The sequence below is a fragment of the Haliotis rufescens genome, unplaced genomic scaffold, assembly GCF_023055435.1.
Source record: "Haliotis rufescens isolate VD_foot unplaced genomic scaffold, xgHalRufe1.0.p SCAF_21, whole genome shotgun sequence".
Taxonomy (NCBI): domain Eukaryota; kingdom Metazoa; phylum Mollusca; class Gastropoda; order Lepetellida; family Haliotidae; genus Haliotis; species Haliotis rufescens.
This window is the reverse complement of record NW_025963902.1, coordinates 2,339,221-2,367,200: the sequence shown is the minus strand read 5'-3', so window position 1 is coordinate 2,367,200 and position 27,980 is coordinate 2,339,221. Positions and strand designations below refer to the sequence as shown.

At 39.5% G+C, this 27,980-nt stretch overlaps 1 protein-coding gene across 2 annotated transcripts; it reads right to left on the bottom strand.

Moving 5' to 3' along the window:
- Positions 1-1,287: 1,287 nt before the first annotated feature.
- LOC124119402 (NACHT domain- and WD repeat-containing protein 1-like) lies at positions 1,288-27,980 on the bottom strand. Of its 2 annotated transcripts, none has more exons than XM_048401088.1 (27): positions 27,614-27,980; positions 24,233-24,567; positions 23,549-23,751; positions 23,169-23,284; positions 22,373-22,584; positions 22,116-22,244; positions 21,657-21,785; positions 21,351-21,562; positions 20,930-21,072; positions 19,607-19,715; positions 17,842-18,054; positions 17,414-17,744; positions 16,410-16,712; positions 15,843-16,059; positions 15,103-15,428; positions 14,328-14,690; positions 13,682-13,936; positions 12,981-13,115; positions 12,337-12,568; positions 11,745-11,862; positions 11,403-11,571; positions 8,332-8,444; positions 7,375-7,624; positions 4,379-4,540; positions 3,767-3,930; positions 3,072-3,234; positions 1,288-2,420 (listed from the first exon to the last, which is right to left on the bottom strand). In XM_048401088.1, the coding sequence occupies exons 1-27, from the start codon at positions 27,748-27,750 to the stop codon at positions 2,161-2,163; spliced, it is 5,499 nt and encodes a 1,832-aa protein (XP_048257045.1). In that variant the 5' UTR covers positions 27,751-27,980; the 3' UTR covers positions 1,288-2,160. The 2 variants fall into 2 exon arrangements, with proteins under 2 accessions (XP_048257045.1, XP_048257046.1); XM_048401089.1 differs by lacking the exon at positions 27,614-27,980 and adding an exon at positions 26,883-27,066.

Below are 27,980 nucleotides of genomic sequence, written 5' to 3'. Positions count from 1 at the left end.
TACTAATGTTATAAAACATGAAGATGATGGATATAAATGTACAGTTCTATAATAATAAATGTGTATTTATGATATTTGATGTTGTGAAACCATTTGAGTTGTGAAGATGATCTCATGTACAAAACGAAATTACGTATACAGTATCAAAAGTCATTTACATTCTTTGTTATCTTTTTGGAAGAGTTAATTTTACTTAAGGGATAAGGGTACAAATGCGATGTGCACTCATCCATAAATTTGTTTTGATAGTAGTGTAGGCGATATGAAGTGTAGACCAGACGAGGACAGGCCCACACAGTACCCTACAGTCCGCTATACAAACACTACACTGTCTGCCTCACATATACTGGTGCCTGGTGCGGGTTGGGCAATGAAGCCATAAATCCCACGCAATGGATTGTGATACAACGCCCAGCGAAAATGTCTGAATGAAGAGGACACGCTACTTCGTTTTATCGGTATGAGAAACGTGTAATTAAGAACATTTGAACACAGGTGAGGCGTTCAAGGTTATTGCACTTAAAATAATGACGTACATGCACGTGTGTGTGTGTGTGTGTGTGTGTGTGTGTGTGTGTGTGCCCGCTTGTACTAGTCCCGACTAATGTCGATTTTATAGTGCTAGCCCACTGAGATATCACGCCGCAGTTCTAGCCCTTAATGCCGAGCGCCAGGCAGGGTAGCAACACGTACCATCTTTTAAGGCCTTTTGGTATGACGCGGCCGGATCGAACCTACGACCTTCCGATCTTCGGGCACACGGTCTATCCAATGGACAGGTATCCAGTGGTCTAACGTGTCTCATGCATACTGCCTTATATCGAAGACGGCCGGGACAACCTGCCTCGACATTGCAATGGAAAAACAATCGATGCCAGGTAAAGATATAACGTCAACACAAGAGGCCGAAACAGGAAAAAGACCGAAATTATATCTGGATCACTGAAAGTCAGTGACGACACCTGTTGTTCACGAAAAACGTAGAAAAACGAAAAAAAGGTAAACACATGTTTTAAATCGCTATCATTGCCAAAGAAGTACCAACACGTGACACGCAGATCATGGCCACTGGTCCAGACACGATTGTGATGTGACCGCTGTGACGTAACTGGACTATTGATGACTATGGTGTAAAACAACACTCATTCATTGAAGCATTGAAGGGCTCAAGCAAGGAGGTTCGCTGAAGCTGCACCATTCGCCTACACCTTGCCATGGAACTGTCATCGGGTTTCCGTCTTCAGATTTATTATTCAGTAAATGCAAGACATACAAAAGCGGTTATATTCAATGATTTTATTCCTGACGTAAAATATAATGTAAAGAGACATGTATCACAGTCTTTTTTGGTGAGCGATATGATGAATATGAACCTGAAAACAATCAATTCACGAATAATACACATCGATAATGTAGCAAAATATAGCTTCTATATTCAGGGAGAAGTATACAGGCAGTTATATCATGTTCCTGATTATTTGTCAGTTTCTACTTTAGACAAGAATACGGAAGTCTCTTAAATTAAGTGAGTGCGTGAGTATGGTTTTACGCCGCTTTTAGCAATATTCCAGCAATATCACGGCGGGGGACACCAGAAATGGGCTTCACAGATTGTACCCATGTCGGGAATCGAACCCGGGTCTTCGGTGTGACGAGCGAACGCTTTAACCACTAGGCTACCCTACCTCCCCTCTGTACAAGTGACAAAGGCATGTTTACATATAGTTATTACTGTCTTGTAATACATAAACAGTTCTAACGACAGCAATAAACTACAAACCTTTTGAAATGAATAAGCACAGGACTGATGGATCACAACTCTGAATTGGAACAAACGGAATGAATTTACAAATTTCTGATGTCAATGGATATTTCTAATATTTCTGTACACTACAGTCGTCAGGAGTCATAATAATGGATTCCCACATTCATGTAGGTTGGACTTTATAACCTATTTGTATAATTCTTAAAGGAATCTTACAAACATCGGAAACGCGATATTGATCATTCTTCTCTCGTGTTTAGAGAACATGATATGAACTCTGACATACACCCCAACTGATATACACTCTATAACAAGTTCCGGTTTGTAACATTGCAGTATTAACATTGTAACTGTTTTTGTATTGTTAGAGCTTGTCAGCAGTTTGAGTCAGATATTCAGGCTGATGTCTTTTTCTCTGGCTTTTCCATTTCGTCCCATGAGTCATCAGCATCCAAGTCCAAATCTGACCAACCTGATTTTAGGTCCAAATCAGACAAACCTGAGATAGACGACATTGCGTCAAGATCCTTCTTGTCTGGGGAGTCATCATTGTCATCCTCGGTGTCACTATCCACCTCGTCGATGTCTTTGTCAAGGTCATCCGGGTCTTCCTCCTTATCCGTGTCCTTTTGCAGTTGTAGTTGTAGTTGAACCGCTGCGTATATTCAATCATAAGGTAAGAGAATAGCTATGGTAGTGACACAATGCAAGCAGTTGGCAAAATGTTGTTTTGAAGTTCAGTCAGTTACATATAAACATACATACAAATATATGATTACGAGGTAAGACCAATAGGTTATCATACAATCCAGCGTCTTGTAAATCTAGGGGAGTGGGTAAGGTTTAGGCGTTCGCGCGTCACACTGAAGGTCAAGACTTGACTTCCAAAAGGGTAACGCTGTGCAGAGTTGCGTCCCTTGGGCACGCCAGAAACCTATGATTATGGGTTCGAATCCCGGTTCGCACCGATTATGTTTCTAGGTTTGTCAGCACCATACCCGTGCTCGTGGGTTTTACTGAAGTGGTAAACGTCTGAGACCTGCATCACTTCGGGCTTTCCTCCCACATTAAGCTGACACGCCGCGATATAACTGGAATACTGTTAAAAGCGGCGTTAAACCAAACTCTCTCTCTCTCTCTCTCACACACACACACACACACACACACACACCCCATAATCACCCCCCCCCCCCCCCCCCCCACACACACACTGTGAATTCGCTTGATACGTACGCTGTGCATGTCGATAAAACAAGGGGTTATGACAACTGCAGTGATTGCATATAACATTGTGTGTCACACTTACTGTCCGCTCCATATATGTCAGGGTAACTGGACAAAGGCTTGTACGTCTTTCTGTGTTGGTCATCTTCAGGCCCTCCCACCAGACTCCACAGCACTGGTTTGTTGAACTCTCTGAAGTAACCAACGGCATGGTAGCCATCTTCCGTGAGAGCTAAATCTCGTATCTGTAAAGTATGACACAAGGCCATATGCATTACATCAAGTTTATACCTTACATATATCATGTTGCCTTGAGGAAACGGAAGACATTGACACAAAATGTCACGAAGAGAGCCTTGAAGGGTGAATAAATCAGACCATTAAAAACATTTTATCTGAAGTAAACAGTTTAAAAGAAAGGAAACGATAGAGGTCAGTTCAACACATACATAATTATATGTAGGTTTAGTATGTTATTTCAATACCCAGACACTGAATTACAAAAGTGAATGAGTGAGTGTGGTTTTACGCCGCTTTTAGCAATATTCCAGCAATATCACCAGAAATGGGCTTAACACATTGTACCCGGGAACACACATTAACACATTGTACACATGTCGGGAATCGAACCCGGGTCTTCGGCGTGACGAGCGAACGCTTTAACCACTAGGCTACCCCACCGACCCTGAATTACAAAAGTATACCATTTGAGATGTCTGAGATATTTTGAACTGGATGCTTGATGTTAATAAACACATTATAGGATGATAAACTAACGTCATAATCCGGGGAAAAAGTGGCTATGGTCTCAAATGTGGTCCTGTCAATCATCTTGAACACATTGTCTTCACTATAGGTGCCATGGGACATGAAGTAAGGTCCAGCTTTGACTACTGAAAGCTCAGCACTGAGGTGTCCCTCAATCCTCTTCTTCATTTCTCCTGGTGAAATCACAAAGAAGCGACACACAATAACATGGATGATATTCCCTCTTTATAGTACAATGTCATTATCCAATCTATATATATATGTGAACTAGATTTCTGTACAGATAAATCAAGCGGGTGGGTTCAATTCGTCGCCAATATTTCATCCATAAAGTAAACAATGATTGTATACAGGAGATAAGATATTACCACAAGAGGAAGCAATGTTAAATAAATATATTATGTGTTTAATTAATCCTCGTATTACAATTATAATTATCCAAATTATCATTAAGATATAAAAAAAATATCTCTTCTATGCGAAGACGATTGACTTATGTTAAGCTATTACCTAAACATCTTTTTGTTGACAAACACATGCTTAGTTTATTTGTTTAAAAGATCATCATGTGTAGGATTTGCAATTGCTGCGAAGGCGGATGTATATTCAAGATTGACCTACCTGTATTCAGATCGAACACTCGAATATATGCATCATTATGGTTACAGATGATTGTCCTGTAATCAAGCAGTTGGAAAACATCTACACCGGTGTCGTCGTTGCCACTATCCTTGGCGTATTTAAGGTAGTATTCATAATCAACTAATTCCTTGTGAAAACAGTCTGAAAATAGTCCACAAACAAATGTATAAAATAGAGCTTTAAGAAGATGCATAGTGAAGGCTGAAGTGAATGTGGTGCCCTACACAGCCTCTTCCTGTCATCACTTCAGAAGGATGCAGCTATAGCTTCAACGTTTGCTTTTATCTGCTGTACCTGACATGAACCGAATACATGACCTGAGACACACAATATTCAGATTTTGCAAGATTTACCGTTAATTTTTTCTGTGATTGATCTGTTAAAGAAGCTTTGCATCCTCTTTAAATGACCGTCCCACTCCATTGAATAGCTTATAATGTCGTGAGTCTCTGTTCCTTGTGGGCATAAGCTGAAGTCAAAACCCAAAATGGCATCACCTTGTTCTGATTTTGTCCAGTACGCTCCTAAATATAGCCACTCTCAGTCCCCTTGCTGCCGACCCTTACCCGGATTGTAACTAAGTGATCAAAACTAAATGATGATTGTTTTCGCCAACAAAATAGATTTTCCAAGTTTTGTCATTACTTGAAGTAATATTCCTTATAGTCAGAATGGTTTGTTATTTAGTATGTACTTCAGTGTGAAAATTTCTGAGGTTGAGAAAAGTGATATTTTTATTGCTGTGAACACAACACTTGATATTTCACTGCAGTGAACATAACACTTGATATTTCACTGCAGTGAACATAAAACTTAAACGGAACTATTGTCTTACAAGAGTTAAATTGTCTCCCCTTTATGTTAAGTGTATGCCCACTATATATATATAGAGAGAGAGAGAGAGAGAGAGAGAGAGAGAGAGAGAGAGAGAGAGAGAGAGAGAAAGAGAGAGAGAGAGAGAGAGAGAGAGAGAGAGAGAGGTTATCACGCGAGTGTGTTTGGGGATGGTAAATATCCTGCATTAGGAATAAACATTGTATTTAGCGAGCCTTGGCGAGCTAAATAAATAGTGTTTATTACTAATACAGGATATTTACCATCCCCAAACACACTCGCGTGATAACCTCTTTATCATATTTATCTTTAATTCTGTGCTTCAAAATCGCTTTCCATCTCTCACAAACATTAGCGAAACATTGCGAGTTTTCCTGGAATGCGCGCATTAATATTTATTACGTCACAGGGTAAGTGATGTGTCAGACGGACAGTGACAGTAGCCATTAAAGTTCCAACTGGAATCTGTTTCTTATACAGTGGCGAAGCAACATATACGCAAAACAACAATTGTTTTTAATTGCCTTTCGCGACAATCCATCAGTCTGTCTGCTAGAGTAACTGCCCTTTGTCAAAGGGAAGCTACTCTAACCCTAGTATCTGAGACGTCACGGCCACGTTCAGACGTTGTTGACAGTCGGCCTGTTTTGTTATAACGTTAGAAGTGCAGTCAAATGTACACACAGTGAAAAAACGAACAAGATAACAATTCGAACATATTTCGGCCAAACCCAACTGTTTCAACTTGTGGAAAAGGTTCCAACCCGCAGAGGTCTACAAGAACAGGTATGCAAAGTGATCCCGCTTGGCTAGTGCCCTCGCTAAATTGTTTCGCAAATTATATCTCCAAAGTTGTCAAAACTTGTAAAATGCCTTAGCTACTTCACAGTTAGACACTCTTTTTCAGTATATTAGACTATTCTATTCATAATGATAACAATTATCGCTGTAGTTTCTCCACATTCCAGATGGTTAATTCTGACTCGATCGCCGAATGACAAGACTACGCAATGTTTGTTTATAAACAGTGAAAGTAGTTCCTACTTGACCCTTGATATTTGCATATCTATCCACATATGACCCCAACGGATATCGTTTTTATCCGTTGGCTTTATCCTGCCGAGAAACCTAACCATTATATGATAAATATATATATATACACACACACATGCATTATACCGAATTTTAATGACCTCAAATATATTGTGTTACTTTTGTTTATATTTTCTACGCGATAGTAATTTTTAAGTCGCAATTATAAGAAGTGGTGAAACGTACCTGCGTTATAGGTAGGGAGAATTTATGTTTAGAGGTTTTACATTTGTAATAACATCTTTTAATTTTCCAGTAGACAACTACACAAAAAGTATATAAGTAGGCACGATTAAAAAATATCTCCTTTCCCCGTCACCATATGAAAGAAACGTGATATTTCGCTCGACACGTGGAATATCCTCTATCAGTTTATATGTATTAGAGCACATGCACCCATCTTCGTTAATAAACAATCGCGATATTTCGTGATTTTAGTTCAATGGCGAGGACTATAGGGCGAACCTTCCCTCCGATATCATCAAAACGTCACACAGCCAGCCTTCTAGAAACTACAACATCAAGCTAGAAACTTCTCCGGCGATCAAGCCTGCTTTGTTCATTTAAACAACAAGGGGTAGATAACTCTCTCCAGAGTACAAAGAGATTCTGGAATGTTCCATTCACTGCGGTTGAGGTTCAAATACGGCCACTAGGGCACTTGACATTTTCAACATTTTGATGCCACAAACAATAACTACAATGAAACAGTTTCTTCTGCCACATAACAATATTATGAGCATCGATCCACGCCATGGGGATAAAATGACATGCAATCAACCTGACCACCCGAGCCACGAATATGAAGTTATTAGGGACCTATAATCTGGTGATGATTTATGTCTAGAATAATAATTAAAATCCCACATCCTTATCTAACATTTACCTATAGTGGTGCTCAAGTTGGTTAGATAACCTGAGCCTACGTTCTCTTTATAGTAGCATACGTTTTAATTAACTGGTCATCTTTCAGCGTAAATAGGAAGTATGCCATAGATGTAAAATATATCAAAGAATTGGTTATTATTTTGTTGTGACATTGTACTTACTGTTCTGTATGTCCCAGCAAAGTGGTATATACTCCGTGTTACTTTCTTCAGGTGCCTTTTGGGGAACTGTGTTTGCTTGGCACACAAAATAGGCACCATCATTGGTGACAACGGCGTCGTTGATGTAAATGTCATCGCAGTTGAGTTGTACAGGATTGATTGCATGCAAACAGGTACGTGTCAGTACGTCGAACACGTAGCAAGGCCCGTCATCTGTAGATGCTATCAGGACTGTGCCCTTCTCGCTAGCCTGAAGGAAGAACCACAGGACAGAAGTCTTAAACACAATAACTATAATACTGTATGAAGATATATTGTCCAACATTTAGAAGATACAAACAGCAAATAAGGCAATTCCTTATTTCGATTAGGACTATATGTTCTCATGTTTTTTGGTGAACAATTGACTTGCCTTTGAAAGTGTTTGTGAAGGGTGCCACCAGTGGGGCAGGTTACGCTCACCTTTTCGCGAACTCTTGGTACCATCACTACTTGATGGTGATTCAAAACCACAAGCATGAGATAATTGGAATCGCACAACCGACTTTTAGTTTAGCAGAGATTTGTTATATTATTGAAATGGTTACAGAAAATAATATTATACTTTCTTGGTCAAAGGATTCTTATCTTTGTCAAATTGGTGCATAATGGTCATAAAGTTCTTAATATGGCTGTCATAAAGAAAACTTTGTGCATCAGTAAATTAGTGTTGTCCTTCTGTGAAGCATAATGAATGTTGAAAGGCAATCATAATGGATTTTCTATGTTCTTGTGAGAAGTTAGAGTCTTATGGCATCATTTATAATGATGCTGATTTCCTGGAAAAGTCCAGCACAAATGCCTTTGTGGGGAACTCGGTGATAAATATATACCGTTTTCATGATAAAGTTGTAATAGTGCTTGATGTATCAAAGCATTCACTTACTCATTTAAATGGTATTGGCCAAAGAAACTCACCTTCAGGTCATCAAATTTCTTTGTGATTTTTGCCTCCATTACGGCCAGTGTCTTTCCAGTTTCAAGGTCATACAGCTTGATTCCCTTGCGTCCTCGTGTGGGACATGCAACTTCTGGTTAGTAGAAAAAGTAATAAAAGTAAAAAGTAAATAAAAGTAATAAAATATGCCAATGTCAACAGATTGGGAGGTACCGCCATTTCGAAAGCGAGGTCTGCAATATGCCATGTTTTTCCTGAATCTTGTCAATCACATTTGTGCAAAAAGGACTGAAAAGTCACTAATATAAATGATTTCATTGGATTTCTCAAAATCGTCACGATCAGGATTGTTGACCTGGATACGTCGGAGGCGCTATACGGGCCTGTTCCAAATAATTTTGTATTTATCATTTTCCATGACGCTCTCTACATATTCTAGGTCGTACCATGGATGGACCTTAGTGTCAAAACCACATGCTTTTATTATTATTATTATTATTATTATTATTTTTATAGAAACCTAAGCACACATGGTTAAGCGTTCTTCACACATGGTGATTATCTCCGTTGGGGAGTGGCAGCATATCGCTTTGTCTCTCGTAGGAAATTGAGTAAGTGAGTGAGTTGGGTTGAACGCCGCTTTTAACAGTATTCCAGTTATATCGCGGCGTCTCAGACGTTTACCACTTCGGTGAAACCCAGGAGCACGGGTATGGTGCTGACAAACCTAGAAACATAATCGGGGCGAACCGGGATTCGAACCTATAATCATAGGTTTCTGGCGTGCCCAAGGTACGCAACTCTGCACAGCGAATCGCGGCGCCTTAGACCCGTGCCCCCCCCCCCCCCCCGTAGGAAATTGAAAAATATTGAAATGGGGACCTAGGCCAGTGATAGAACCTTGGTACAATAAAACAAGAATTACAAACGTTACGATGTGACGTCACAGATCTACGCAATAAATGAGTACAAACATGGGAGAACAGATATTATTAGGCTTGAATTGGATGCTGTCTATTAAAACCTAAACGATGTTTATTGTAAATTTGACAATGTTGATACTGGAGAACATGTAGAGAAGGGGGTCAAAGAAACAATATAATTTTGTATGTTATTTCCAGAGGGACCGAGTGAATCCAGTGCAATCTGCAAAACTAAAACTTTGGAAGTTTTGAACAAAGGGAAGCCAATAACATAGATCTGCTTGTTCCAAGGGACATTGAGCGCTCGCACAGAATAGCATGGATAGACCACGCCCTCTGATCGTTAAACTTGTGAAGAAAAGCTGAAGTCTTCACGGTGGAGAGATCCCTTAGATCAAAGATATATGGCATTTCCAATGATTTCACTTTGAAATAGGCAAGAAGTAAAGAAATCAAGAACAATCTAAACATTATTTCAACCGTACATATGTTTGACTCTTTCCTTTCCTGTTTTTTTATCAATGAACCTGCTGCACAAATTAAAGATAATTGTAGCGATGGTATACAGGTGCATCAAGATATTGCACAGATCTGCAGTGTCTTTTAAAAAGCTACAACTTCAAAAGGTCTGAGTGTTATTTTCACAAGCAGATTATCGTGGAATTGTCACAAATTAGCGATGGGTATCTTACAAACTTAAATAATCTTTCATATAAAACCGTTTTTAAATATTTGATATAAAAATAACTCCTACTTTTTGTATGGAGCAAAGGTCTGGGGTGATAATGAATACAGAGCTATTGAACTGGTCCATCAATATGCTTGTAAAAGATGCCTTGGTGTAAAAAAAACTGTACATCAAGTTAGGGTATATGGTGATTGTGGACGTGTGCCACCTATCATATTTCAATATAATAGAATTCTTACGTATTCTAAGATTCTTAAAATGCCTATAGATAAATTATCAAGAAAATGTTATTGAATGAAAAGCATGGACTTCACAATTGGGTATATGATGTGAAATCGTTATTAAATGAATGCAAAGCTTTTCGACTTCGGTCATTACATACAGTTTAAATATCTATTTGTATATATGCATGCGTATGTGTATGAATGTGTATGGATATGGATATATATGTAAAATAGTGGTAATTCTTTTTTCTCCCTCTCTCTGTAAATAGTTCTGTGTAATAGGCCTACGGCCTAACACTTTTTGTGAATAAAACAATTGACTGAAAAAATGAATGCGGCTATGGGTATGTTTGGAGATATCAATGTGTACCAAACAATCCAGATTCGCTTTTCGTATCTTTACGCAAAAGAGGTATTGATATCTACTTACATCAACGGTCATCGCACGCTTTTTAGATCAGAAAAATGCAATAATTAGAAATTTTTAAAGACAAATATTTCCCTAGAATACTTTCTTTTTATATCTATTTTAAAATATTTAGAGAATAGCTTTAACACAATTTATATGCAGCTGTCATAGACCTATGATTGAAGTAGGCAGACATAGAAACATAGATAGAGAATTGAGAATGTGCAAGCAATGCGAAATAATGTGATTGAAGATGATTTTCACTATCTGTCAGTTTGTCAAACAAATACAACTAAGAAGTAAATATATAGCAAAGTCCGACTCAACATAACATTTTATCGATCATGTCAACAACTGATAATTCTCCTCCTAAAAACATCAATGTTCATTTATCATGCTCGAAAACTAGAATATGAACTGTTAAACGTATCACAACCGAACATTTACTATTTACAATTTACTGTGACCCTGTAGCCTTCAGTGTGAAATACAACTTATCCTAAGTGGACAGATGACGTTTCATTGTGCCAGAAGCCTTTGATTCGGGGACCGAATTCCGATTCACCCTATTTACGTCTCTAGGTTTATCAGCACCGAACCCGTAGGTTTCACGAAAGTGATAAACGGCTAAGAAACTTACTTAACTCCAATATCAAGCTGACACGTCATGATCTAACTGAAATATTGTTCACATTGGCGTTAAAACAAACCCACTCACTTTAAAACTGCGGTTCATATCTACTGGAGAATGACAATAACGATATATATCATCACTAAGGGTAATGAAATGTACAAAGAATGTGTTTAGATGAACATATGTATTATTGTGTCATATTTTCCAACAAACCTTTCTTGTCTGATACTAGAGTGAAATCTGAACTGTTCTCTGACATTTTCCCTTCGAACGTTCTCAGTAGAGTTCCAGATGATAGGTCTACGACCTTCAGTCGTCTTCTAACGCGTACCAGGACTTGCATACTGTCGTCAAGGGGGATAATTTTTGAAGGCGAGAGATCCTGAAAAATAGTCAAATAATTTATTTTTCCGATACAAACTTTCAGAAAGATTATTATTTTAATGTGATATTATACCAAAGGCCATTCTAAAACATGCTTGATGAGAGGTTTTTCTCTTATCCAAAACTCAAAACACGATAAAAATGAAATTAATGTATATTGTTTTAACTTACCACTTTGATGTGTCTGACTACCTTCTTAAGTGGCAGATCGTAAATTTGAAGATATTTCGTCATGGTGCGACTGGCTTTCAGCAGAACATATCGTGGGTTTGGCAGCGTCATCAAACGCCTTTAAAAATATAACAATTGTAAAAATGTTGTGGGCTCATTCAGCGTATTGTGCAAATTGTTTTGGATCCTAGAGATTTTCCGGTTTGAATTCGTTTACAAATTGTGTTTCAGAAGTGTGAAACAATGTGAGATATTTATCACATCTGACGCTCAGTGGAAGTATCATTGCCAGAGAGCAATGACTAGGACAATGTGTTACTATGTGTGTATTCCTGTACGTGCATTCATGATTCCAAGGAACTTAAAGGGTCATACCGAGAACCAAATCTAAATACAGGAAGATAATTCTTTAATAATGGGTCAGGGCACATTTAATCGCTGGATACACACTTCCTGTTTGACATTAGGTTTAATCAGTTTAGTTTACCTAGTGAAACAATGTAAAGTCCGCTATTCAGCAACAATGCTTGTCCATAGAGGACTTTTTCTACGTGTTAGCCTGACAAGGAAGTATTGTGTTTCGTGACCATACTTGATTTCTATGGGCTTTGCTTTCTTTTCCTCCTCCTTTGCATCTGTAAGCTCTTTTCCAGTATCAGCTTCATCATCGCCCACAAGGGACTTTGAGTCTACAATGTCTTCCTCGCTTTCTTGCCCGTCACTGTGAGACTTTGCCTCCCTGGTTAAATCCCAGATTCGAACCACCCTGTCATCGCTGTAGGACACAGCTGTTGTCATGTCCTTCATCACCACATCGGTCATGCCTGGTGACGAAATTATAATTAAACGACTAATTATACTCTGAAGCCTCTTTCATCTTTTCACGCTATTATAGTAGACGTATCTAACACATGCAAAATGAGTGAATACAAACATTCAAATGATATCACTTCCCAAAAATTATAAGAGTGGCACTTGGAATATGAACCACTTTCACAAGTAGAACGTATGAGAAGATATATGTGTTCAGAGAAGGGTCGTTTGATTACGGTGCATTATGAAAACTCTACTCACACACGTTACCATTTTGTTTATTTTATACTGAAGTTATTAAAATCACTGAAAAAAAATTAAAAGCATATTTATTTACGAAAGAAAATGAATTATATAAATGTAAGGCATTTGTTCTTAACATATATTGGTCACCAGTAGGTATCAACATAAATGAAACTTTACTTAGGCCTTGCTGAAGAACTGTAGATCGTTTTCCAGTGTGTAAGTCCCATAAAACGACATGGTCACTGTTGGGAAAGTACAGAGTTTTCCCATCTTTCGTAAGCTTGAACCTCTCAGAGGAGTCTCTATCTTTACCTGTCAGAACACGGAGGCAATACAATCGACATTCGAAAACGGAAGACGGAGCGAACGTGTACAAATATGTAGACGAACAGGAGTATTTTTTCTTTTTACTCTTAAGACATTTTCTTTAATTATTTTCAATTGTATCCTGTATACGTCACAGTTGATTTTTTCACCTCAAAACATTTAAGGGTGAGTGGTAAATATTATTGTTTTATCACCTCGGCCAATTTAAGTGTGTAGATATATTTCTTTTTACAGTCAGCAATATTCCAGCTTCATCAAGGTGAAAACACACAATGCCATTTAGAAAGTGGTCAAATATTATATTTGGGACAACACTTTCTCAGTAAAGTACAGATTCATGTACGTTTCGGGGATGAGTCACATCCGGGATTCGAACCCACACTGCCAGAGTGAGGCACCTAATCGCACACAAAGTCCAACCGACTCAGCCACCGACGCGTCCAACGAAATGAAAGTCCGACAACTGGTAGCCTAGATCACGTAGTTTGTTCACTTTGTTCATCATGGTGGCTACACTTCAGGAACAAGGCTATGTGACCTTCTATACCTACCTGGATAGACACATTCCTGCTCCATTGTATCTGTGATGTATACTTGAAGGTCGTTTTTATACATTTCTGAAAGGTAGAGTCGGTGTCCGCTGAGAGAAAGAACAAGAGCTTCAATTGTGTACTGTTCATCATCACCATCTTCATCTTTGAATTTCTCGAAGATCTTTTTCTTTCGAATGAATTGTGATGTCTCCAAGTCAAGAATAAATACCCAGTACTGGTCATCATCGACAACAGCCATATAGCGTATACTACCTGGGTAAAAACGAGAAAAAAATAATATAAACCAAAGGTCAGTAAATTTTGTGGAAAGCAGAGCCCTTAACATTTAACAGACAAATAGTCATTTTTGAGATGCAAAGTGAATACTTTCTCCCACACAATTTAATTACTTGAAAGTGAAATATTTTTTGCTGTTATGGTCAAATGTTTGGTCAGATAGAATACATAATACCCTTTTCACAGGATGGTTGCCACTGATGTGACAGCTATGTCTTTCAATATAATGAGCATCTTGTGTAATCATATGTGACAAATATTTGTATTTTTGTGTGTGCTTCCATCTTGTTCGATCTGTGCCTTTTCATGCGACAGAAACAGATAATGAAGGCTTGGATTTTGAAACCTTTAGTTCTCAGATACGTACCAGCACAGACAGTATTGCTTGTGAATTCCTGTTTTTTTCCAAGCAGAGTACACACCACAGTTTCTAGGAGTGTCCCCGTGTCGGCAGCATAAAGTGACACTGACTTTTCGTGAAAGGTTCCAATGATACTGTTCCCCTTTCCTCCCACACAGAACAGAAGTCTTCCTTCTTCTGTGTGTATGTCGTACAGCAGGGCACCTGTTTTGAAGTCATAACCAAGTATATGTTCATCTGGGTGAACAATTATTACAGAGTCATCACAGCATAGTAGGACCTTCTCCGGGTCTTCCCCAACATCATCCATTGACCGAACCAGTTTTCCACTGGCAACGTCCCAGACTTTCACCGACCTGTCATAGGCACCTGGGAATAGAAGTGAACATTAGAAGAACGGTTTGTTTGTTTTGGTTTGTTTGTTGTTTAACCTCGCACTCAGCGATATTCCAGCTATATGACGCCGGTCTGTAAAAAATCAAGACAACCCAATGATTGACACCATGAGTATCGATCTACGCAATTGGGAAACGATGACATGCATCAACCAAGTTACCGAGCCTGAGCACCCGATCCCGTTAGTCGTCTCTTACGACAAGCATAGTCACATTTTACGGCAAATGTGGGTTGCTGAAGACCTATCCTGACCCGGATCTTCACGGAAACATTAGCAGAGTGAAGACAATACTACGATTATATGTCAGGATTAGCATAATCAGCGCTTGCACATCAAATTGATGTTATGGCGTTTTGATATGACATTAATTACTATCAGACTTACATGTCACAATAAAGCCAGAGTCATTGGTCATATCAATACCATACACTTCTTTTTTGTGTCCAGCAAGACAGTTCACCAGCTGTCCACCGGGCTCTGTTAAGACTGGTCTGTCAGGCTCAAGGAAGTAGTTTGGTGCATTCCTACAACCGGCCAGGAGATCCTCCAGGCCATCCCATTGTTTGATCCTGCCCAGCAGCTGAGACGGGAGCTCGTTGGGATATGATACAAGAGCATCTTGTGATAACTGAAGACTCTCTCCCACAGTCTTTAGTTCATGGTCCCCTGGGTACACATGTCTGGCGGCAATGAAGTCCTCTAAGATAGGCCTGGATTCATGGAGTATTAATTACAGGATTAAAAATAATACTGATGTTGTTTGTGTCACGCGTAGCATTTTAATATTTCAACCGATTAGTGCTTATTAATTGATTAGTTCATGTTTCCGGGGTCTTTGAGTGTAGCAACTGCCTCCGTAGTGCTGTGGATATAGCTACTATCCCTTGGCCGTGTGATGCCAACATACTTGAAAGATGGGTACTTGTAAGATTTATGTGTCCAAGTGGCATATCCATGTTAAACTGTGGAAATGTGCTCGCAATATGAACTCAGCCGAAGTCCGGACTAGTGAAAACAGCCAAACATACACGTGCATGGACGTGACTTAATACGTGTAATAATATTGCACACGAAGTAAAAACGCGATTTCACCTTACCTCACCCTTGCTTGTCATATATTTTACCTTAAACCCGATGCTTGCAGTTTTGACAGGAGGAAAGCAAAGTTCAACAAACACTCTTGCTTTAGCTGACTCAGCTGCTTTGCTTCTGTCCGCTGGTAAGGCAGGTTGTTCAGTTTTCTCAAATTATAACCAGTCTTGAATTTGTCAGGCTGTGATGCAGCCCTTCGGTCAGCAGTTTCTGTGTTACCCTTCTTGTCAAGATACGCTTTGGCCTTACCTGAATTTTAACATCACCAATATAAATATAAATAATTATAATATATCAGTCTAGATTATCTGCTGAAACAGATTCCACTTGGCGTAAACTGCAAAATAGAAGTGAAAGTAATGTGAATGAATTACATAAAATCAGTGAGGTCACCGGGTGATCCTAAACAGAAAGGTAGATAGAAATGGAAATGAAGTCCAACATCTATTCATCTGAACTGATTGAACATATTCATGACCGAATGATTTAAGACCGTGTGGGTGCGATAGGGTAGCCTAATGGTTAAAGCACTTAAATGTTTTCATATCACGAACAAGACAAACATACGAGATGTGGATCATTTGTGTGTAATTACTCACCATTTGCCCAAGTTCCAGCAAAGAAATCTGCTAAAGCTCCATGCAATACTTGGTTCAATTGAGGATCAGAGCAATATCTGTCTGTGGCAGCCTCTATGAACTGTCTGTGATACCAGAAGAAGACTCTCACGCCATCCGCGCCTCTGTCCACCAAGTACTGACCCAGGTCTGCCTTCAGCCTGACCAGGAGAAGAGGCGGAAGTCGCCTGACAGGGGGCGTCCAGTACATGTACACGTCATTGAGTACGTCATCGTCACATGACAGGATGTCCTCCAACTCACTCTCCGTTAGGCCTGTTTTACCTGAAGAAGACATAATAACAACAAGTCATATATGAATTCAAAATGAATCTTTTTATAAATAATGATATATATGCCATCAGCCTTACGCTCACAAAAGTCAAGGGTTCCTAAATGTGAGTGAGGGAGTTGAGTTTAACACCGCTTTTAACAGTATTCCAGTTATATCACGGCGTGTCAGCTTAATGTGGGAGGAAAACCCGAAGTGATGCAGGTCTCAGATGTTTACCACTTTGGTGAAACCCACGAGCACGGGTATGGTGCTGACAAACCTAGAAACGGGGCGAACCGGGATTCGAACCCACAATCATAGGTTTCTGGCGTGCCCAAGGTACGCAACTCTGCACAGCGAATCGCGGCGCCTTAGATGACTGGGCCACCCGTACCCCCGCGTTCCTAAATGCTGACATGTACACAATCGTCAAGTAGTACATGTTAATACATGTTTTGTTACGAAAAGACCACAGTTTGCCATCTTGATGAGTTGATGAAAGTCGAATGTGAGGCAGGTTGTAGAGGTTTACCACTGGTGTGAAATGAACAATCGCAGGTATGGTAGTCACATACCAAGTTTCATAATCAGATAGAACCTAGTCAGATCGAATGATAACCCGCAATGAGCACAACTGAGTGACACAACCCTGCACAACTAATTGAAACCTGCCAGTGACACTTACATGCATGAACTAACATAAATTACTTACTCAATGTGAGATATGCTAGAGCTCTTGACACAAAGATTTTTCCATGTAGTCCTTCAACTCTGGAAAACAGGGCATTGATACTTCCTCGAATAGATGGTTGGAGAGTTGTCTCTGACTGGGATGCAAAGGACGACCAACGACATGCCTCATCAAATGACAGTTTCAGGAACAAAGGGAGTGGACACTTCTGAAAAGCCCTAAGGACGGTTTGCCTCTGTTGATCAGTCAGATCACGACGACTTACATTTAACCATTTGGTAAGAATGCCCTCGACGTCTTTGTCTGCGAGTTTTGGTACCTTCAGGAAATTGTTCCTTTCAGAATACATTTCCTGAAAAAGTTTACTTAGAATGTAACATTGTAAAACAGGTATCGGAACTTGGACACATTGAAACACAATTTATTTCTAGCTAATGTTTTGTATTTACCTGTAATCGAGGAAAACTCTCATACTGGGGTTCTGGTAATGTGGACAATATTATCTTCACATTGTCAGGGAGTTGTTTAGGAAGCCAGAACAGTTGCCGAGCACCCCCAGATGGGTCAAACTGATCAAGTGAGTCAAGTAGTAGAACCAAAGGCTCATTACTGTTGGCCATATTAAGAGCCTCTTGGAATATTTTGGCAAGCTCTTTGATATCCTTGAACAGAAAAAGGAACAGAAAATAAATCCAAGGTTGAATATACATTTGCGTTACATGTCTCAATGATTGATGCATGATTTCAATTTTAGAAATATTCTAACAATAATGCTTTCGATGGCAAGACTATGCTTTGAAGCAGATGCAGCTTTTTACACACTAGGTTACCCCGTGAAGAAGAGACACATCTTTACCCACTGGATTACACTTTGAAGAAGAGGCACCTATGTACCAACTACACAGCCTGATGAAGAAGAGACACATCTTTACCCACTGGATTACACTTTGGAGAAGAGGCACCTATGTATCAACTACAAAGCCTGATGAAGAAGAGACACATCTTTACCCACTGGATTACACTTTGGAGAGGAGGCACCTATGTACCAACTACACAGCCTGATGAAGAAGACACATCTTTACCCACTGGATTACACTTTGAAGAAGAGGCACCTATGTACCAACTACACAGCCTGATGAAGAAGAGACACATCTTTACCCACTGGATTACACTTTGAAGAAGAGGCACCTATGTACCAACTACACAGCCTGATGAAGAAGAGACACATCTTTACCCACTGGAATACACTTTGAAGAAGAGGCACCTATGTACCAACTACACAGCCTGATGAAGAAGAGACACATCTTTACCCACTGGAATACACTTTGAAGAAGAGGCACCTATGTACCAACTACACAGCCTGATGAAGAAGAGACACATCTTTATCCACTGGATTACACTTTGAAGAAGAGGCACCTATGTACCAACTACACAGCCTGATGAAGAAGAGACACATCTTTATCCACTGGATTACACTTTGAAGAAGAGGCACCTATGTACCAACTACACAGCCTGATGAAGAAGAGACACATCTTTACCCACTGACTAAAATGTTAAGGCAGAGACCAGTCTTCACCAACCAGACCACGCTTTGAAGAAGAGACACACTTTAACCATTAGACTACTCTCTAAGGAAGAGACACATATTTATCAACTAGACTATCATTTGAAGATGAGGCACATCTTAACCACTAGACAACACTTTGAGTAAGAGATCCAACTTGACCCACTTGATTTCACCTTGAGGAAGAGTCTCACCGAACACGGATAGAACGAACAAACGGATACAACGAGCTGTTAAAAAATCCCAGATTTATCTCCTATATATTATCATATAAAATTTTACGTACATAACGAACTCTGGAAGAAACGTGCATTAACGTGTATGTGTATTGTGTTTTGTTTTAGATAGCGGACGTTACCGAGCGAAAACGTATATAACGAACAACGTATATAACGAACAACGTATATAATGAACTGATTTCTCCGGTCACTTGTAGTTCGTTATATCCATGTTCTACTGTATTTACATATTTATTGAATTGTGACACTAATTTCATCAGATTGGTTTGGTGCAAAGACAACACTATGAACATCTCTACCCACATGGCCACACTTGGAAGATTCAAATATGTGACAACTTGGCTGCACTTTGAAACAGTGAGACCAAACTAACAATTTAGCTGCACTATGGAGAGGAGACACGGTTCTTACAGCAGGCAGCTCCTGGTCTTCATCGTCACCATAAATCCTCCATATCTGTGACGTCACACTGGACAACAATGCACCTATGGTTGAACTGTCAGGTGTAGTTCCAATGAATCTGATGAGTTGGAACATGCACATCAGTATTGTAACATTATTGTGTTTACCCTTTGTACAGTTTAAATAACACAATGCCAGGTTCCTTCAAAGAACTTCCGTGTCCACGCACAATTATTAAAGCATATATACAGTTAATAAGGGGAACTTTATGGAGCGAGTAAACTCAACATGGCAGATTTCAATACTTTAGGGCTTATACTTAATCCTAAATGCTTTACCAAAGTTAAATTTGAAACAGGGAAATAGTGTAAACAATGACAGGCGAAATCGTCCCCTGAATGAAAAAATCCGCCACTGGGGTTAAAACGTGTCCCCGGTGTTTGACATCCTGCAAAATTTCCGTGATTGCCCGGTTCTGCCTGGTTCAGCCTCAGATCTTTTAATCACATTACGCGGCTTTTTCTGTCTGCTACTCTGTTTGATTACCGTTCCCACACCTATTGTTAACTTATGCTTTATTAGTAACAAGATTGACGATGCCTTCAGTTGTCTGCTCACGTGAGTAATCCCTGACAGGCATTCATTGTGGAAGAGGACCGGAACAATGTGAGTGAGTGAGTTTGGTTTTACGCCGCTTTTAGCAATATTCCAGCAATATCACAGCTAGACACCAGAAATTGGCTTCACACATTGTACCTATGTCGAGAATCGAGCCCGGGTCCTCGGTGTGACGAGCGAACACTTTAACCTGTAGTTTACCCGACCGCCCCAGGGACAATATATGCAATGTTATGTATTGTAGGATCAACAGAAACAGATCATATTGGCCGCTTCCTGACGTAACCGTATAGCTGCTAAGCACCAAAAGACAGACTATATAGTAGATAAAGGCAACAACCAAGTGTTCCTAACAGCCAATGAATGCATTTGTCACGAGCTGCTACACCGTTGCGCCTGTAGCTCTAGGCCACGCCCCCAAATAGTTTTGTTGAGGTATCCGAATACTTAGCGTAAGATTTAATTACTTTCATTGGACATTTCCATACTTTCTACGAATGTTATGATTGTTTCTCTTGGCAACAAGATTGCAATCCTTTTTTTCACTTTACATGCCCTTTGAAAGGTCAAAATTTAGTTTCAGGTTAATAGAGGGCAAGTTGTGATTATTTTGTCGTTCATAAAAGAAAACAATATGTTTATAAATGACAAAAGTAATATATGCCAATACAAGGTATTTCCTCAATTATCTTTAGTTGACAGAAGTTATTATACCTTATGACAATCCCAGCCTTGCTGTTGAAGCATTGCAGTGCTAATGTAGCTGCCATGGCAACAATGGATGTCTTCCCACAGCCTGAAGGTCCGTGCACAATGAAAGGAGTTCTAGAAGTTCCTTGAAGGTATTTCGTTATGAGCTAAAATTAAAGACAGATGAAGTTCTGCAACAGGGATGCGTAGATGTATGAGTCGAAGGAAAGGTACGTTGTTAAGTGACAACCCCTTTATCATTGACTAATGTTGTTTTTTGCGTGTTCATATTGCAATCATCATCGTAAAAGCATAATACTATCGCCGTCGTTATCATAGCAAAGATGTGTTTATAAAAAGCCACAAAACTTACGTCTAGCGTTTCCTGTCGTCCATGAAAAGCTTTGCATTTCGCCTGACATTTACAAAAAGCAACAAAACTTACGTCTAGCGTGTCCTGTCGTCCATGAAAAGCTTTGCATTTCGCCTGACAAAAGACTGTATGTTCGACAATCTCTCCATACAAAGGGTTGGCCAAGTCTGTTCTCTTCCTATCCTCAATGGCTTGCATCACTTTCTTTGAAATGTCCTCCGTGAAATCATGACACAGCTGTTTGATGTAGGCCTCGTGTCTTTTACTCTTTGTAGGATCTACCCCTTTTGACAAAAAAACAAAGAAACATATATCTTCCCACAATATTCAAATACGTTTCCTTGATTCAATATACGTAATAACTGGCACAATACTCACCACTGTCTGTCCATTCGATGTTGTATGTTTTGTGATTCTCAGATGACAACAAGATCGGAAGTCTTTTGTCCCGTAGATCAGCCAAGAGAACCTGAGATTCTTTGACTCTCTCCTCAGGTCCAAGGCATTCTATAATAAATGACAATTGTCATATATCACATAATGTTCTTATGGTGACCTAATTGTTAACAAATGTTGACCGTGTAACTATCTTGACATTGTAGTTTGACAGCAAAAGTGCTACTACTTTCGTCATAACAATTTCCTGATATCATCATTTTTGCATGATAGTATATAACTGTGTTAGATGTTGAGACTATTGAACAAGAATAGTTGTGGATTTCAATATGCTATGTTAACACTGGGAAATACTAATCATTGATTTTGTTCTTTGTAGCAAACTATTAATTGTAAAGTGACAATATTCTTATCACAGGTAACAAATTTACAAGGTCCTACCCTTATATCTGCTTAGAATGTAGCCTGGTTCCTGTTTATCTATGGCATCAATGTGTCGGTGAAACCACAAACAGCTGGACAACCTATCTTCGGACTCCACTATCCCTCGTGTGATTTCTGCCTCGGTCACTGTAATCAACATAGGGCGAATCTAAGTAAAACCTGAAGGCATAAACACTGTCATCAATAGGAATGCTTGAATGGAACACTCATAATCAAGACACAAAACGTAAAGAGGACAAGTCAGGATTACAAACCAGACATGACGTAGCGATGAGCTGCCTTTGTATCAAGTTTCTGGTTGGCTGCTTTCACAAGGGCTTTCTGCATGATTGCATTCTGATCGTACCAAGCTGTTTTCGCGGACTTCCGCTTTTCCTCATTCTCATCTCGGAAGTCGGGTAGAATGGAGCTGATTGGTTGAAGGAAATACGTCGGGGGCACAGTATTGTCATCCCTCTTGAACCAACTGATGTTAAGTAGAGATGGGAAGTTTTCGTGTATACTCAATTGTTCATATCCATTATAAACAAAATGACGAAATAGGAACAACATGCTTTTCTTAATTACACACATTCGTTATGCAATTTTTGATCATGTTACAAAAATGTAAATACATTACACGACATTATACGATGCATATACGGAAATGAAGGTTCACAACGTGTGTTCTTAAATCTTTAAGTAATCTATGTTGTCGCTAGGCCGCCTCCATGGTCTTGTGCATAGAACACCTGAACAGATGGCGAAGGGTAGGTGGTTCGTTGCCCAGTCGCGTCGTACCAAAGGACGTTAAAACCTGTTACATATTGTTACCCTGCCTGCCGTTCGCCATTTAGGACATAACACAAGGACTCGGAGACTGACACTTTGTCTGAGTGTGGTATACATGTTAAGCTGTGGCATGGCATCTCAGGGGTCAAGCACGATAAAACTGGCATTAATCAAACAGTACAAGCAGCCACACACATGCGCATGCACGTCACAACATTAGTACAATAATTTGGAACGCGATGATAAGCCCATTTCACCTTCTGATGGGCATGTACATACGTCTTAAGGAGCATTAATGCTTCTTCCTCTTCCACAGCAGCAAACAGTTTGTCAAATTCAGTTGCTTCGATTTTGTTTGGGAAGTCACGGTAACCATACTTGTGACTTAAAAATGTCTGAAAAAGGAGATAATTATATTTATTACAGAAGATGTAAAACAATTGTGAAAGACCGATCATTCTACCGTCTCACTAGAACAAAAATGCCAGGCCCTTACTGAAGATAAATTGTTCCTCTCCTTTCTGGTACACTTGTGTAGGTAATACATCAGGATGCCATCTCCATATCATTACACGGGTATGTAGTTAAACATGAATTTATTAAAGAATATGTAATCTTCAGATAATTGAAATTCCTCAGTTAGAAACTTGATCACTTACAACAAAACTAGGCCCGGTAGACAATTTCTTGCAGAGATCAATTTCTCTCAGACAAAGTTCTGTCCCCATGTGGTCGTCCGTGGCGTCATCCCTGACCCCCCATCTCATGTCCACCACCTGGAACTCATACCCCTGCTGCTGACACACCTCTTTCAGGGCGGGGTACGCACTCTCCATCAGGGCATTCCGCTCGTGCCAGGTGTCTACACAGGAAGAAGAAGATACACAGGGGCATTAATGAGAACATTACATATATAGTCAGATACCGCATGCGTAACTGGACATTCAATACAAATAATGATGCTCGCCAACTTCGCTGGCTCGGATATTCTTTATAAATAAAGTGAGAAAACCCTTTCCACAGCCAATACAAATCTCTACATGAAGCAGAGTCGAGTGTACGATTCCGACTATATCATGAGCATGTGGTATTGAACTACTATCAAATAGTAATGATACCAGGTGTTCGCGAAACAATGCCCAGGTATCCTTAACCATGACAGGGACGGTCGGGTAGCCTAGTGGTTAAAGCGTTCGCTCGTCACGCCGAAGACCCGGATTCGATTCCCGACATGTGTACAATGTGTGAAGCCCATTTCTGGTGATATTGCTGGAATATTGCTAAAAGCGGCGTAAAACCATACTCACTCACTCACTTAACCATGACAGAGTTGAAAAGGGTACCTGTAAACGTGCTGCTTGTGAAGATCCGGACAATTTTGGCTGTGGACGGACATTCCACTGTCACATTCCCACGTATTACTTCATCGGTTGCTGATGTCTTCCCATGAGGCCTTGGGTGATCTCTGTGTCGATGACTGGTTCCAGGTCTTCCTGCATGTCTGCCATCTTGTCGTCGTGACTTCAGTTCAGATGTCTTTCTGCTAATGGTGGATCTAGTTTTGACCACATCTTCAGTCCTGGATTCCACAGCAGTCTTCTCAGAGACAATATGCAACCGGGTTCCTTTTTCGTTCGTAGAAGTTTCATTCACATTATCTTTAGGATGCTGAGGAGCCCTGGAAGGACGAAATATCAAAAGACATACGAATCACCTCATGCATGTCTTCGTTCGTTCGTGAGTGAGTGAGCGAGAGAGGGGAGTTTAACACCACTTTAACTGTATTTCATCTATAATGGATGTTGGTTAAACCCACAAGAAACTTTGTTTTGTGCTGACAGGTCTAGAAGCACACAAAACAACCAAGAAACCATATTTGGTGTCCTATGTCGATCTATTTATAGTAATTCAAATTAATAGCAGCCACCATTCCAAGCTGCACGAAAAGAGGGATGATTTTGCTTTCCCCATTGCGAATTTCCCCTTCATGTCGAGCAATATAAGCCAGCTTAATGGGTCTATGTTTCCCAATGTGTGAAACATATAAATATTGTTCAAATGTTACGGCAAAACACATTTTACTTTAAAAATAAGCTTTTCAATCAAGGTTTCATCATCAAAGAACTGGTCATGTTATTAAAAAACTGTTATGGTGGACGTGAAGAGGAACTTCTAAATACGACAGGTTGCTTGCCAACATGAAGCGCGATGATATTCCACATTGTAACTTTTACGGAGAGATTTCACAACTCCTTACTCAAAGGCACTTAATCTAATGGATTGGGTTTTCACGCTTGTTAAAGTTGACAGCGTGCTGTTCCACAACAGCAAGGATCATTACTGATAACTGACTGTCTGGTCAAGGCGCTCTTGTTTACATGCCATCGTTGTACGGCAGGAGTATTGCTTTGTGCCCCGTTAGAAAATAACGATTATCTTTTATGATCATTTTGTGAGTCGGTTGCTACCAATAGAGCTGAACATTTTTACCTTTCTCGTGAACACATGGTGTCATCACTGATTTTCAGCGATCCATGTTTAAAATGTTCATCACTGTTTTTCCTTTTATGTCTGGGAGATCATCAAAAACTGATTATTCTGAACTATTTTGGATTGAAATATAACACGTTTCACAGGTTCAACGTTCTATTTCATTGTCCATTCTGTCCAGAATGTTTGATTCCTATTGGATTTAAAAACATGATTATGACCAATCAATAGATTCAAATCAACATGCCTTTTCACACAAAACCTATAAGAACTGTAATTGTTCGACATCAAAGCAACAGCTTATCAAGCATAATGAAATCTGTTTTAGAACACTCACATATAAGTAAACCATACACTAACTAATGAGGCAGGTAACACTCATCAGCCACAAAAATGAAATTAATTGGTCCAGAAAGTTCAAATATACAACAACTTGCGATGAAACTGAATATATATCTGTGGAGGGTTATTTCAACAATTACTTTTCAAAAACTGTGTAACTCAGGAATCTTGAACCTGAGTAATATTTGTTGCATGTATCACTACTAGTGACACCTTTTCGGAATGTTCTGAGAAATCTGACCAATTTATCCAAGTGTCTTTACGCGTTCCCAAAGACTGCCCACCATATTTATGGTATAATCGTATAATGGTGAAAAAACTACCGTGGTTTGAAAATAAAAGGTTATCTCAATGAAGATTTGAAAACTTTTATTGCAGTTTGGAACCTACAATTTCAAAGTATCCTAAATGACAACCGGCGTTAATCTTTAATCCTTGTATTTCTCTTTGCAAAGTATTACCTGAACAATTTTCCGTAATACAAAGGTGCAAATAATAACTCTTGATTTGACGTTTTTTCAAATGTACATGTAATATATTTAGCAGGTTAGTGTTCAATTTCATTTACCAATGACACCCGGCTTTGATCCTTGTATTTCTCTCCGCAAATTCTTGCCTTAATTATTTACAACCTAATACAACAGATGAATAAATAGCAATAAAGAGCTCAGAAATTCTTACGTTTTTAACGTCAGTTGCAAATCCCTACTATGACATCATCGTGTTTTACAGAAGGAAAGTCGAAGTACATGTATTGTGAAGCAGTTAACATGTCATATGCCTATTCTACTTAATATCACAAAGCTTTCTTTTCTAGTTATGATGCGTTTTCAATTTAGTATATTGCCACATATGAATATTTTAGAATAAAGAATTCAGTGAATTGTTGTTTGAAACTGCCTTCTGGTGGAGCCTGAGAAAGAAGATGAGTGCTTTCAGAGTCATTAACACTAACATTGTCTAGGGTAGATTATATGGCACTTTCCGACCAAACAGAATGTACGATTCAAGATGTTGACTTACATATAAATGAAATATGTGCAGAGTTAAATAAATAGGAAGTGTGCACAATGTTTGACGCAGACAGAAAAAACGTGTACATCCCAGATCTACCGTTCCTTGTTGAATTTGTAGCACTGATTGTACCATCATTCAACCTACCCGTTCACTGGTTGTTTCACATCCTTATCTCCGAGACTCAGTTGCCCGCGAGTTGCCTGTACACTGTTACCACAACCCATAGGTGACACTCGCCGTCACGCTCAATGGCATCATCTGGGTGTAATACGGGCCCCTTACTGATACAAGCATATGCTCCCGTGAACGTAAAGGTAGATTTCACGCACTACATAAAGGCAGCGACACCGCCAATCACCCATAACGAATGGCGCATATGTATTAACTGTAGAAGTGAGACCGACAGCGGGTGTCTGAATGGTATGCCTTCCGTGTATTCCCGACGTCGATAATATTGAATGAACGACATATTATGGTAACGCGCTGGTGTATGGTCTGCTATGACAACCGAGAGAGCCCACTTGTAAACAATCACGTTCTGCTGTGACGGGAAAATAGCTCACCCTTGTTTAGTTATTAAGATCGAGATTTGTTACGTTTAGTTATGTGTTAATAATTCGTTGTCGAGTTCTGAAGGGTATTCTACCAAAACACCCACGATTCGTTTGTAGACACATGTATTTGAATTCCATGCAACTGGTGAATAGTGACAATTTATTTATTTTCAATGGATGTATTATCAACCTCCTTCTGTGGAGGCCGTTCAATAACGTTCTGCAGGGTGCTTCATTGGGAACTCCACTGTCTCCAAATATATATAAATATATATAATCTATATTCATTATATATAGATGCATATAAGAATGATGCCTTACCTTGTATTGATTGTGTGGCTGATGGGAAGGTTAGATGCAAGGGATGACTGTCCAGGCTTCCTTCGATATAACGCGGTATACATAATGTACGCTATACCACTATGTCTTGACGTTGTGTCTCCATCAAACCTGACCATTCAGCTCTGTGCCTAGATTGATCGATATCCCAAGTTAGATCACACACGTGGTTCCACGCTTAAATAGTCGCGTGTCGTGTACATGTAGTCAATCGATTTCCTGAAACCGTTGTCTAAATCACCAAGACAAACATGTACCAGTACAGCTATCAATAACGGTCAGCTACCTATAGCTATATGAAAGTCATATCACACGAGGAAGATGTCCCAGTCTCTCGTCATTGACTCTC